The sequence below is a fragment of the Oncorhynchus gorbuscha genome, linkage group LG13 (genome assembly GCF_021184085.1).
Source record: "Oncorhynchus gorbuscha isolate QuinsamMale2020 ecotype Even-year linkage group LG13, OgorEven_v1.0, whole genome shotgun sequence".
In the NCBI taxonomy this organism is placed as follows: Eukaryota; Metazoa; Chordata; class Actinopteri; order Salmoniformes; family Salmonidae; genus Oncorhynchus; species Oncorhynchus gorbuscha.
In genome coordinates, this window is record NC_060185.1 from 60,618,170 (window position 1) to 60,631,937 (window position 13,768).

At 49.7% G+C, this 13,768-nt stretch overlaps 1 protein-coding gene across 3 annotated transcripts in view; it reads right to left on the minus strand.

Annotated features, from left to right (window-relative positions):
• Positions 1-522: 522 nt before the first annotated feature.
• LOC123993235 (C-terminal-binding protein 2-like) overlaps positions 523-13,768 on the minus strand; it is a 35,038-nt gene continuing 21,792 nt past the window's right edge. For 2 of the 3 annotated variants that reach the window (XM_046295147.1, XM_046295148.1), the window contains 3 exons: positions 5,494-5,621; positions 4,996-5,116; positions 523-4,794 (listed from right to left, as the gene is read on the minus strand). In XM_046295147.1, the coding sequence (XP_046151103.1) occupies positions 4,626-4,794; positions 4,996-5,116; positions 5,494-5,621 (418 nt within the window). In that variant the 3' untranslated portion in view covers positions 523-4,625. Of the gene's footprint in view, positions 4,795-4,974; positions 5,117-5,493; positions 5,622-13,768 lie in introns of all 3 variants that reach the window. The other variant, XM_046295149.1, reaches the window with a different exon arrangement.

Here is a 13,768-nt window from a genome sequence, read left to right on the forward strand (position 1 = left end):
GCCTTAGCTCAGCTTAGATGGGCAGAGTACCTCCATGAGGGACCAAAAGGTTTAGACTGCTTTTTAATGACCATTAGTCTCAACAGGGGCTAGGGATGGTACATGTGGTGGCAATTTGGGGGTTGGCATTCCCCCCTCCCGATCCCTGTAGTGCTATGACTGTACCCATCTCACCTGCCTGCCTATAAAGCTGCTGGATTGCTTGGCACTGCATCACCCCTGTGCCCGGTATAGACAGACAAGCAGGGATTGTAAACAGAGTTGGTTAGGGAGCCAGAAGTTTGTAAAACTTGCTCCTATATCCCAAGGGCTGGACTTTATAAACAGGAGAAGAAGGCGGCCGGCAGCACACCTGGATCAACACTGCTATATAGCAAACCTTGCACTATGCACACATGAAAATTGTGCACACACACACACACACACACGAGAGCAACGGTCAGTCAAATGAGTTAAAGGTTTGACAGACATGTTTCACACAGAGCGAGAACACAGAAGAAAGCAGGGCGAGAAAGCAAAGGGTATATTTTTTGGATTTTATTAAAATACGGTGTGGAGTTTACCATCGGAAATTACCATCACAAACATGATTGTTTCTAATACAAAAAGTAAACAAAACAAAAACAAAGCTTAAGAGCCTAGTTACAGGAGACGTTACAGGAGACGTTACAGGAGTCTGGTGAAAGTAAATCAATGAATTCACGACAAAGGATGAGTGAAAGACACCACCCCCCCCCAAAAAAAACCTCATGTTCACATGTTGTAAAAATACATTTCCCAAATTTCAACATTACACACAGCTCATTTAAAACATTTATTCATTCATTGCTAGATGAAGGTTAGATGTCAGTGCCAAAGAACAGAAGGTAAAAACCAAACAAGAACTCACGGTGTACAAATGAAGGGAGAGAATGGTGAGGGCCTTCTGGAAGTCAGGAGACTGCTCACCCTTCTGAGGAGCGCGGAACACAGAACAGACAGGGAGAGGAAGAGGCTGCGGGAGGATGTGTGTGCATTTCAACCCTGAGAGAGAAAAGTGACCAATTGTATCTATCCTTTTCAGCTGGCCTGACAGACCACATCAGTGTCCGCTGTTGCCCCCGGGGCTCGGGGCTGGCCATGAAAGACTTTCAGAGCGCCGGAGCAGGGGAAACATTCTCACACCCCAGAGTGAAATATCAGATGGACTCTCCTTCAGTCTGTAGCACTGACAGTGACCTACTCAGCTACATGTATGGGGAAATTCAATCAAAATGTCTCACCCGGTTAACCCAGAAATGTTCTTTCTGGACTGAGAGAATGCACATTTTGATTGATGTACTCAACGAAACATTTGCAGTGTGAAACTTAGACACTCAAATGCATGTCAAATCAAATACCCTTTTTAGCTCTGTGGAGAGCATGTTATTGTTGACTTATCCGGGAAACCTTGTCACCAGTTTTTGATTGAATAATGTCCTTACGGTGTGAGTTGTTTGCGGGGTTTCGTCTGACTGTGTGTCTCTCCTACCCCACCTACTGTGGTCAACTGTGTTTAAGGCAGTGAGTGTTTCCATGGCAACTCTACAGCTACTATACAGGGAGAGGCTAAATACAGCAGGGCGGCTAAGACAACAAGAAAACAACTCAAACGTTTGTTCCTGAAATGTGTCAGTACAACATGTAGAACACAAAGTGAGCGCGATTACAACTGAAGAGTCAAAAAAGAAAAAAATGGATTTGAACACATTGATGAACTGAAAACAACCAAAAAAATGTCATCAATATCATCAATGGCAATTTAAGGTCACTATTTAAGCTCCTAATTCAAACTATGGGGGATATTTAAAAAAATATATACTCATCACATGACACAGGAGCCTATAATGTCCTCATGTCCATGTCCTCATAGACTCTGGTAGGAAGGGGGGAAAAACTGTACATCACTGGTTACTGACCACCACAAAATGGCAACTTGGGTTAAGGGTTAAGCACTGGGGAGCAAAGGGCGGACAACAAGATGACAATCTTTAGGCCAATAGCGTTTGCCCTCCAGAAATACCTCACATGCACAATAGCTAGAGCAGCATGACATTAGGGAGTAGAAAGGCATACAGTTCTACATTCTAGAAAATAAAAACGGATCATGCTGACACTTTGAATTTGAATCCAAGTTTCATTGTGCTGTAGAACGGGAGGTTGAAGAAGCTTGTCAGATCAACTGCAATCTGATGTCGAAATGGAGAATCACGGGAAAGCATTGTGCTCACTTTTTTTCCACAGAGAAACAAATGAAGTATAACATTTAAGGTGAAGATGAGAGATAAGTAACTGGTCTCGGTGCCTGAGATTTTTGACAGTGGGGGGGGGGGGACGTGACTGCAGACAAATCCTAAAAAGTTGTTTGGTCAATTCGGTTATTGAGTGGGGTTCTTATTTATCATCGTCATTGTTACAATTTTCACAACCCTTCTGGTCAGGAATAGCAAAGTGGTCTCTACAAAAGCTGTACAAAAAAGAAAAGGGTTTGAACGTACATTCAATATCTGTTACTGAGGTACTATAAAAAGGTATTCCCTTGAAACAACGAGAGACGACGGCGTTAAGAACTACTCTTTCAGAAAGACAACGACTTGTCAATACAACCAATGGGGGTGGGTGGATGGGAGGGGTCCACATGCAGACAACACGGTCGCCTTTGAAAAGCCACTATGATCATGTAAGAATAAAGACTCCACACACTCTCCCTTTGGCCTTAACGGGAACGGTGAATCTCCGTCTTCTTAAAGGGATGGTTGAATCAACTCGCTGGCTACACTGCCCATTCTTAAAGGGATGGGTGGATCCACACTTGCTGATAAAGCACTAGTGGAGAGCAGAGTTCTTCAAGGGCTGGATGGGGTGAGAGAGAGAGAGAGAGAGAGAGAGAGAGAGAGAGAGAGAGAGAGAGAGAGAGAGAGAGAGAGAGAGAGAGAGGTTGGGTGGATGGACTGCAATAAAAGATTGGAGAGGTCTGGGAGAGAGAGAAAGACAGCGAGTCCTTGCCTTGTCACCCGTCCTGGTTGTCTTTGGAAGTCAGCAGGTAATTAATGACGTCACGGCAAAAGAGTTGTACTTCACTTTCCCTGCGGCTGACTGCTTCGTGTGGACGTGTTAAGAAAACCCAGGGGTAGCTGTCAGGCTGGTTATACGCAGCTCAGCGCTGCAGCCAAATCACTGCCCCGCTCTCTGAGCACAGCCTGCAGACTGAGCATTCAGATGGCAGTGGTACCCCCTGCTGGCCAAACCTCAGTCCTACACAGCTGACCTGTGCTGCCCACTGCTAACAATGTTGCTAGCTCGCTGTGTGTGTCTGGGTGTACTTGGTGCTAAGTGCCTCTGAGAAACAAAAAGGCCCTTGAACAATTAGTTTGACATTTTTTTTGGGGGGGGGGGGGCAATCCTACTGATATGAAACTGTTCTCACGTGATCTTGAAGCTACACACCGGTTCAGGGGACAGCCTTTACAGAATAAACATGTCACATAACTGTTGCTGAGTATAAGACAACGTCGTGGGCAAGGGCCTGTTGAGTGACGACACAGAGCACAACATAGGACGCCATCCATCTGACCTTTCAACAGGAAGTGACTGGCGCTGGAACAAAAGGGCTCGGCTGTTAAGACCACCAAAAGAGGATATAAAAGCAGGAAAGAGAATTGTCGCCTGTCAAAGGAGAGGGTTCACCATCTCGAGGAGAAGAGACAGGACTCACAGGGTTTAGCACAGCCCTGTAGCGGCAGAGGAGACGTAACACGCCCAGCTAAGGTTTCAGCTCTTCACTGACATTATTCATCCCTACACTAGCCAACAGACAGGGAATCAGGTAGCCTGGACCCAGATCTGTATGTGCTTCAGCTGACTTGGCTAAAGCTAGCTAGATAGAGATCTAGGATCAGGCTAGGAATTATCGGGACAATAGAAGCCCGATGTGTTGTGTGTCTTACTTTTGTACACATTTTCTAAAATATATGAGAGCGAGAGCGAGAGCGCGAGAGAGAGAGCGAGAGAGAGAGAGAGAGAGAGAGAGAGAGAGAGAGAGAGAGAGAGAGAGAGAGAGAGAGAGAGAGAGAGAGAGAGAGAGAGAGAGAGACATAAGAGAAAGGATTGCAGTAACATCAGAAAGCCACTAATGTACGCCGGACCAACCCTTCACGCCTCTCTCACGGATCATAACAGCCAGACTCTCGGTCCAGCTTTGCTGGAGAAATGCTACTCAAAACAATAACTAAATGTTTTGTTTTTCCTCAAAATATATATTTTTTTTAAATACCAATCCAATTGAATACTTGAGAAGAGAGTTATTGCTGAAGGTTTGTTGTTGTGGGGGGAATATGGATAGAGGGGAGATAGGGGTCCATGGGGGGGTTCAGTGGGTCCGAGGAAGGGTTACGGAGGAGGGGGATTTTGTGGACGGCAGGTCACTCCTGGGCTGGTACTGTGTTCTGAAGGACCGGTGCTTGAACAGATCCAGATCGAACCGGATCAAACCGGAACCCCAGTGTCAATCTGCCTGAGGTCGGAGAGGAGGGTTGGTGGTGATGACGATGGTGGGAGGAGAGGGTGGGGTTGTTGGTTTCCAGGGGTGACGGAGGAATGTTGGGGTGCTATTGGTCAGAGGGGATGTCTCTGTCTGCCTCTGCCTTGCTGGGTTGCCCTGGCGATGAGGTGTGGGGGGGGTGGGACACAGGGGCGATGGCGTGAGCCAGGGCCTCTACCCCTGCTCCCGCCCCCGTCAGACCCCCTGCTGCTACGCTGATCAGACCCACAGGAAACCTGACGTGTAGAGAGAGCGAGAGAACGTATCAGGACCTTGTTCAGGAGGGAACAACATTGCAGCACATTCATCAACAACCAAATCTACTGTGAAGAACAGATATCGTATTTTGCATAAAATGAAATATAATTATAATAATCACGATACACTTCCTGACTTGGTTGTCCTCCTGTGCTCACCTTAACCGCTGAGGGTCTCACCTGTATGCACCGCCTCCGTTGAGTTCAGGGTGGACTGTTGCAGCCTCCATACTGGGCCACTGGGACGCTGCCATCAGATATTCCTTATTCACACAGTTCTTCAGACTGTCTGGGATACGCCCTAACAGAGGACAGACAGGGGACAAGGGCTTAGCGTGTAAATCCCCCAATCTCCGTTTTAATAACCAGGATACCATTTTCGGGTACAAGCCACTCAGGGTGTCTCCTGCACATGCAGCTATTTTTTTATATATTTTTTTTTACCATTTTAAACTCTCACAATATTGATTAGCATTTTTCTTGTGTGCAAAAAAGAGTGTCGGTAAGATATAACACCAGCCCACTCTAGAACCTCAAAAGATGCAGCCATACTCAAGCTACATAAAGCCACTGAAATAATCAATTCATCACTACGTAATAACTAATAATACAAAGTTAGGATGGCGATGGAAGCCCAGGCGGTGTCAACTAGCTGAAGCTGAGTGTTAGGGGTCTTACCAGTGATGGCACGGCGCACCTCCCTGGCAGCCTCCTCTCTGGCCTCGATGGAGGCCTGCTCACTGTACCAGGACGTGTGGGGGGTACAGATGAGGTTGGGAGCATCCTTCAGAGGGCCCTGGGAGAAACTACAACAACAGAGAGAGGGTTAGAGGGGGAAAGGGAGGGGGTTGCATGGTCAAACAGACTTGTGGGGGTTCGAAATCGGGCTAGGATCCTTCAGTGGGCTGTGTGTGTCAGAAGGGCTCTGTCTCGTGAACGACTGAATGTCCAGTGTGTGTGTGTGTGTGTACCTGAAGGGCTCTGTCTCATGAATGACTGAACGTCCAGTGTGTGTGTGTACCTGAAGGGCTCTGTCTCGTGAACGTCTCAACGTCCAGTGTGTGTGTGTGTGTGTACCTGAAGGGCTCTGTCTCGTGAACGACTGAATGTCCAGTGTGTGTGTGTGTGTGTGTGTACCTGAAGGGCTCTGTCTCGTGAACGACTGAATGTCCAGTGTGTGTGTGTGTGTGTGTGTGTGTGTGTGTGTACCTGAAGGGCTCTGTCTCGTGAACGTCTCAACGTCCAGTGTGTGTGTGTGTGTACCTGAAGGGCTCTGTCTCGTGAACGACTGAATGTCCAGTGTGTGTGTGTGTGTGTGTGTGTGTGTGTGTGTGTGTGTGTGTGTGTGTGTGTGTGTGTGTGTGTGTGTGTGTGTGTGTGTGTGTGTGTGTGTGTGTGTACCTGAAGGGCTCTGTCTCGTGAACGACTGAATGTCCAGTGTGTGTGTGTGTGTGTGTGTGTGTGTGTGTGTGTGTGTGTACCTGAAGGGCTCTGTCTCGTGAACGACTGAAAGTCCAGTGTGTGTGTACCTGAAGGGCTCTGTCTCGTGAACGTCTCAACGTCCAGTGTGTGTGTGTGTGTACCTGAAGGGCTCTGTCTCGTCAACGACTGAACGTCCAGTGTGTGTGTGTGTGTACCTGAAGGGCTCTGTCTCGTGAACGACTGAACGTCCAGTGTGTGTGTGTACGTGAAGGACTCTGTCTCGTGAACGACTGAACGTCCAGTGTGTGTGTGTACCTGAAGGGCTCTGTCTCGTGAATGACTGAATAACCAGTGTGTGTGTGTACATGAAGGGCTCTGTCTCGTGAACGACTGAACGTCCAGTGTGTGTGTGTGTGTGTGTGTACCTGAAGGGCTCTGTCTCGTGAATGACTGAACGTCCAGTGTGTGTGTCTGAAGGGCTCTGTCTCGTGAATGACAAAACGTCCAGTGTGTGTGTGTGTGTGTGTGTGTGTGTGTGTGTGTGTGTGTGTGTGTGTGTGTGTGTGTGTGTGTGTGTGTGTGTGTGTGTGTGTGTGTGTGTGTGTGTGTGTGTGTACCTGAAGGGCTCTGTGTCGTGAACGACAAAACGTCCAGTGTGTGTGTGTGCGTGTACCTGAATGGCTGTCTCGTGGACGACTGAACGTCCAGTGTGTGTGTGTGTGTGTGTACCTGAATGGCTCTGTCTCGTAAACGACTGAACGTCCAGTGTGTGTGTGTACCTGAATGGCTCTGTCTCGTGAACGACTGAACGTCCAGTGTGTGTGTACCTGAATGGCTCTGTCTCGTGAACGACTGAACGTCCAGTGTGTGTGTACCTGAATGGCTCTGTGTCGTGAACGACAAAACGTCCAGTGTGTGTGTGTGTGTACCTGAATGGCTCTGTCTCGTAAACGACTGAACGTCCAGTGTGTGTGTGTACCTGAATGGCTCGGTCTCGTGAACGACTGAACGTCCAGTGTGTGTGTGTACCTGAATGGCTCTGTCTCGTGAACGACTGAACGTCCAGTGTGTGTGTACCTGAAGGGCTCTGTCTCGTGAACGACTGAACGTCCAGTGTGTGTGTACCTGAAGGGCTCTGTCTCGTGAACGACTGAACGTCCAGTGTGTGTGTACCTGAAGGGCTCTGTCTCGTGAACGACTGAACGTCCAGTGTGTGTGTGTACCTGAAGGGCTCTGTCTCGTGAACGACTGAACGTCCAGTGTGTGTGTGTGTGTACCTGAAGGGCTCTGTCTCGTGAATGACTGAGTAACCAGTGTGTGTGTGTACCTGAAGGGCTCTGTCTCGTGAACGACTGAACGTCCAGTGTGTGTGTGTGTGTGTACCTGAAGGGCTCTGCCTCGTGAATGACTGAACGTCCAGTGTGTGTGTCTGAAGGGCTCTGTCTCGTGAATGACAAAACGTCCAGTGTGTGTGTGTGTGTGTGTGTGTGTGTGTGTGTGTGTGTGTGTGTGTGTGTGTGTGTGTGTGTGTGTGTGTGTGTGTGTGTGTGTGTGAATGGCTCTGTCTCGTGTGTGAACGTCCAGTGTGTGTGTGTACCTGAATGGCTCTGTCTCGTGAACGACTGAACGTCCAGTGTGTGTGTACCTGAATGGCTCTGTCTCGTGAAACGACTGAACGTCCAGTGTGTGTGTACCTGAATGGCTCTGTGTCGTGAACGACAAAACGTCCAGTGTGTGTGTGTGTGTACCTGAATGGCTCTGTCTCGTAAACGACTGAACGTCCAGTGTGTGTGTGTACCTGAATGGCTCGGTCTCGTGAACGACTGAACGTCCAGTGTGTGTGTGTACCTGAATGGCTCTGTCTCGTGAACGACTGAACGTCCAGTGTGTGTGTACCTGAAGGGCTCTGTCTCGTGAACGACTGAACGTCCAGTGTGTGTGTACCTGAAGGGCTCTGTCTCGTGAACGACTGAACGTCCAGTGTGTGTACCTGAAGGGCTCTGTCTCGTGAACGACTGAACGTCCAGTGTGTGTGTGTACCTGAAGGGCTCTGTCTCGTGAACGACTGAACGTCCAGTGTGTGTGTGTGTGTACCTGAAGGGCTCTGTCTCGTGAATGACTGAGTAACCAGTGTGTGTGTGTACCTGAAGGGCTCTGTCTCGTGAACGACTGAACGTCCAGTGTGTGTGTGTGTGTGTACCTGAAGGGCTCTGCCTCGTGAATGACTGAACGTCCAGTGTGTGTGTCTGAAGGGCTCTGTCTCGTGAATGACAAAACGTCCAGTGTGTGTGTGTGTGTGTGTGTGTGTGTGTGTGTGTGTGTGTGTGTGTGTGTGTGTGTGTGTGTGTGTGTGTGTGTGTGTGTGTGTGTGTGTGTGTGTGTGTGTGTGTGTGTGTGTGTGTACCTGAATGGCTCTGTGTCGTGAACGACAAAACATCCAGTGTGTGTGTGTGTGTGTACCTGAATGGCTCTGTCTCGTAAACGACTGAACGTCCAGTGTGTGTGTGTACCTGAATGGCTCGGTCTCGTGAACGACTGAACGTCCAGTGTGTGTGTACCTGAATGGCTCTGTCTCGTGAACGACTGAACGTCCAGTGTGTGTGTACCTGAATGGCTCTGTGTCGTGAACGACAAAACGTCCAGTGTGTGTGTGTGTGTACCTGAATGGCTCTGTCTCGTAAACGACTGAACGTCCAGTGTGTGTGTGTACCTGAATGGCTCGGTCTCGTGAACGACTGAACGTCCAGCGTGTGTGTGTACCTGAATGGCTCGGTCTCGTAAACGACTGAACGTCCAGTGTGTGTGTGTACCTGAATGGCTCGGTCTCGTAAACGACTGAACGTCCAGTGTGTGTGTGTACCTGAATGGCTCGGTCTCGTGAACGACTGAACGTCCAGTGTGTGTGTGTACCTGAATGGCTCTGTGTCGTGAACGACTGAACGTCCAGTGTGTGTGTGTACCTGAATGGCTCGGTCTCGTAAACGACTGAACGTCCAGTGTGTGTGTGTACCTGAATGGCTCGGTCTCGTAAACGACTGAACGTCCAGTGTGTGTGTGTACCTGAATGGCTCGGTCTCGTAAACGACTGAACGTCCAGTGTGTGTGTGTACCTGAATGGCTCGGTCTCGTGAACGACTGAACGTCCAGTGTGTGTGTGTACCTGAATGGCTCTGTGTCGTGAACGACAAAACGTCCAGTGTGTGTGTGTGTGTGTACCTGAATGGTTCTGTCTCGTGAATGACTGAATGTCCAGTGTGTGTGTGTGTGTGTGTGTGTGTGTGTGTGTGTGTGTGTGTGTGTGTGTGTGTGTGTGTGTGTGTGTGTGTGTGTGTACCTGAAGGGCTCTGTCTCGTGAATGACTGAATGTCCAGTGTGTGTGTGTGTACCTGAAGGGCTCTGTGTCGTGAACGACAAAACGTCCAGTGTGTGTGTGTGTGTGTGTGTGTGTGTGCCTGAAGGGCTCTGTCTCGTGAATGACAAAACGTCCAGTGTGTGTGTGTGTGTGTGTGTGTGTGTGTGTGTGTGTGTGTGTGTGTGTGTGTGTGTGTGTGTGTGTGTGTGTGTGTGTGTGTGTGTGTGTGTGTGTGTGTGTGTACCTGAAGGGCTGTCTCGTGAACGACTGAACGTCCAGTGTGTGTGTGTGTACCTGAATGGCTCTGTCTCGTGAACGACTGAACGTCCAGTGTGTGTGTACCTGAAGGGCTCTGTGTCGTGAACGACTGAACATCCAGTGTGTGTGTGTGTGTGTGTGTGTGTGTGTGTGTGTGTGTGTGTGTGTGTGTGTGTGTGTGTGTGTGTACCTGAAGGGCTCTGTGTCGTGAACGACAAAACGTCCAGTGTGTGTGTGTGTGTACCTGAATGGCTCTGTCTCGTGAACGACTGAACGTCCAGTGTGTGTGTACCTGAAGGGCTCTGTGTCGTGAACGACTGAACGTCCAGTGTGTGTGTGTGTGTACCTGAAGGGCTCTGTGTCGTGAACAACTGAACGTCCAGTGTGTGTGTGTGTGTGTGTGTGTGTGTGTGTGTGTGTGTGTGTGTGTGTGTGTGTGTGTGTGTGTGTGTGTGTGTGTGTGTGTGTGTGTGTGTGTGTGTGTGTACCTGAAGGGCTCTGTCTCGTGAATGACTGAATGTCCAGTGTGTGTGTGTGTGTGTGTGTGTGTGTGTGTGTGTGTGTGTGTGTGTGTGTGTGTGTGTGTGTGTGTGTGTGTGTGTGTACCTGAAGGGCTCTGTCTCGTGAATGACAAAACGTCCAGTGTGTGTGTGTGTGTGTGTGTGTGTGTGTGTGTGTGTGTGTGTGTGTGTGTGTGTGTGTGTGTGTGTGTGTGTGTGTGTGTGTGTGTGTGTGTGTGTGTGTGTGTGTACCTGAAGGGCTGTCTCGTGAACGACTGAACGTCCAGTGTGTGTGTGTGTACCTGAATGGCTCTGTCTCGTGAACGACTGAACGTCCAGTGTGTGTGTACCTGAAGGGCTCTGTGTCGTGAACGACTGAACATCCAGTGTGTGTGTGTGTGTGTGTGTGTGTGTGTGTGTGTGTGTGTGTGTGTGTGTGTGTGTGTGTGTGTGTGTGTGTACCTGAAGGGCTCTGTGTCGTGAACGACTGAACGTCCAGTGTGTGTGTGTGTGTACCTGAATGGCTCTGTCTCGTGAACGACTGAACGTCCAGTGTGTGTGTACCTGAAGGGCTCTGTGTCGTGAACGACTGAACGTCCAGTGTGTGTGTGTGTGTGTACCTGAAGGGCTCTGTGTCGTGAACAACTGAACGTCCAGTGTGTGTGTGTGTGTGTGTGTGTGTGTGTGTGTGTGTGTGTGTGTGTGTGTGTGTGTGTGTGTGTGTGTGTGTGTGTGTGTGTGTGTGTGTGTGTGTACCTGAAGGGCTCTGTCTCGTGAATGACTGAATGTCCAGTGTGTGTGTGTGTGTGTGTGTGTGTGTGTGTGTGTGTGTGTGTGTGTGTGTGTGTGTGTGTGTGTGTGTGTACCTGAAGGGCTCTGTCTCGTGAATGACTGAAAGTCCAGTGTGTGTGTACCTGAAGGGCTCTGTCTCGTGAACGTCTCAACGTCCAGTGTGTGTGTGTGTGTACCTGAAGGGCTCTGTCTCGTCAACGACTGAACGTCCAGTGTGTGTGTGTGTGTGTGTGTACCTGAAGGGCTCTGTCTCGTGAACGACTGAACGTCCAGTGTGTGTGTGTGTACCTGAATGGCTCGGTCTCGTGAACGACTGAACGTCCAGTGTGTGTGTGTACCTGAATGGCTCGGTCTCGTGAACGACTGAACGTCCAGTGTGTGTGTGTACCTGAATGGCTCGGTCTCGTAAACGACTGAACGTCCAGTGTGTGTGTGTACCTGAATGGCTCGGTCTCGTGAACGACTGAACGTCCAGTGTGTGTGTGTACCTGAATGGCTCTGTGTCGTGAACGACTGAACGTCCAGTGTGTGTGTGTACCTGAATGGCTCGGTCTCGTAAACGACTGAACGTCCAGTGTGTGTGTGTACCTGAATGGCTCTGTCTCGTAAACGACTGAACGTCCAGTGTGTGTGTGTACCTGAATGGCTCTGTGTCCTGAAGGTGTGTGTGTGTGTGTGTGTACCTGAATGGTTCTGTCTCGTGAATGACTGAACGTCCAGTGTGTGTGTGTGTGTGTGTGTGTGTGTGTGTGTGTGTGTGTACCTGAAGGGCTCTGTCTCGTGAATGACTGAATGTCCAGTGTGTGTGTGTGTACCTGAAGGGCTCTGTGTCGTGAACGACAAAACGTCCAGTGTGTGTGTGTGTGTGTACCTGAAGGGCTCTGTCTCGTGAATGACAAAACGTCCAGTGTGTGTGTGTGTGTGTGTGTGTGTGTGTGTGTGTGTGTGTGTGTGTGTGTGTGTGTGTGTGTGTGTGTGTGTGTGTGTGTGTGTGTGTGTACCTGAAGGGCTCTGTGTCGTGAACGACTGAACGTCCAGTGTGTGTGTGTGTGTGTGTGTGTGTGTGTGTGTGTGTGTGTGTGTGTGTGTGTGTGTGTGTGTGTGTGTGTGTGTGTGTGTGTGTGTGTGTGTGTGTGTGTGTGTGTGTGTGTGTGTGTACCTGAATGGCTGTCTCGTGAACGACTGAACGTCCAGTGTGTGTGTGTGTACCTGAATGGCTCTGTCTCGTGAACGACTGAACGTCCAGTGTGTGTGTACCTGAAGGGCTCTGTGTCGTGAACGACTGAACGTCCAGTGTGTGTGTGTGTGTGTGTGTGTGTGTGTGTGTGTGTGTGTGTGTGTGTGTGTGTGTGTGTGTGTGTGTGTGTGTGTACCTGAAGGGCTCTGTGTCGTGAACGACAAAACGTCCAGTGTGTGTGTGTGTGTACCTGAATGGCTCTGTCTCGTGAACGACTGAACGTCCAGTGTGTGTGTACCTGAAGGGCTCTGTGTCGTGAACGACTGAACGTCCAGTGTGTGTGTGTGTGTACCTGAAGGGCTCTGTGTCGTGAACGACAAAACGTCCAGTGTGTGTACCTGAATGGCTCTGTCTCGTGAACGACTGAACGTCCAGTGTGTGTGTACCTGAAGGGCTCTGTGTCGTGAACGACTGAACGTCCAGTGTGTGTGTGTGTGTGTGTGTGTGTGTGTGTGTGTGTACCTGAAGGGCTCTGTGTCGTGAACGACAAAACGTCCAGTGTGTGTGTGTGTGTACCTGAATGGCTCTGTCTCGTGAACGACTGAACGTCCAGTGTGTGTGTACCTGAAGGGCTCTGTGTCGTGAACAACTGAACGTCCAGTGTGTGTGTGTGTGGTGTGTGTGTGTGTGTGTGTGTGTGTGTGTGTGTGTGTGTGTGTGTGTGTGTGTGTGTGTGTGTGTGTGTGTGTGTGTGTACCTGAAGGGCTCTGTCTCGTGAATGACTGAATGTCCAGTGTGTGTGTGTGTGTGTGTGTGTGTGTGTGTGTGTGTGTGTGTGTGTGTGTGTGTGTGTGTGTGTGTGTGTGTGTGTGTGTGTGTGTGTGTGTGTACCTGAATGGCTCTGTCTCGTGAACGACTGAACGTCCAGTGTCTGTGTGTGTACCTGAATGGCTCTGTCTCGTGAACGACTGAACGTCCAGTGTGTGTGTGTGTACCTGAAGGGCTCTGTCTCGTGAACGACTGAATGTCCAGTGTGTGTGTGTGTGTGTGTGTGTGTACCTGAAGGGCTCTGTCTCGTGAATGACTGAAAGTCCAGTGTGTGTGTACCTGAAGGGCTCTGTCTCGTGAACGTCTCAACGTCCAGTGTGTGTGTGTGTGTACCTGAAGGGCTCTGTCTCGTCAACGACTGAACGTCCAGTGTGTGTGTGTGTACCTGAAGGGCTCTGTCTCGTGAACGACTGAACGTCCAGTGTGTGTGTGTACCTGAATGGCTCGGTCTCGTGAACGACTGAACGTCCAGTGTGTGTGTGTACCTGAATGGCTCGGTCTCGTAAACGACTGAACGTCCAGTGTGTGTGTGTACCTGAATGGCTCGGTCTCGTAAACGACTGAACGTCCAGTGTGTGTGTGTACCTGAATGGCTCGGTCTCGTGTGAACGTCCAGTGTGTGTG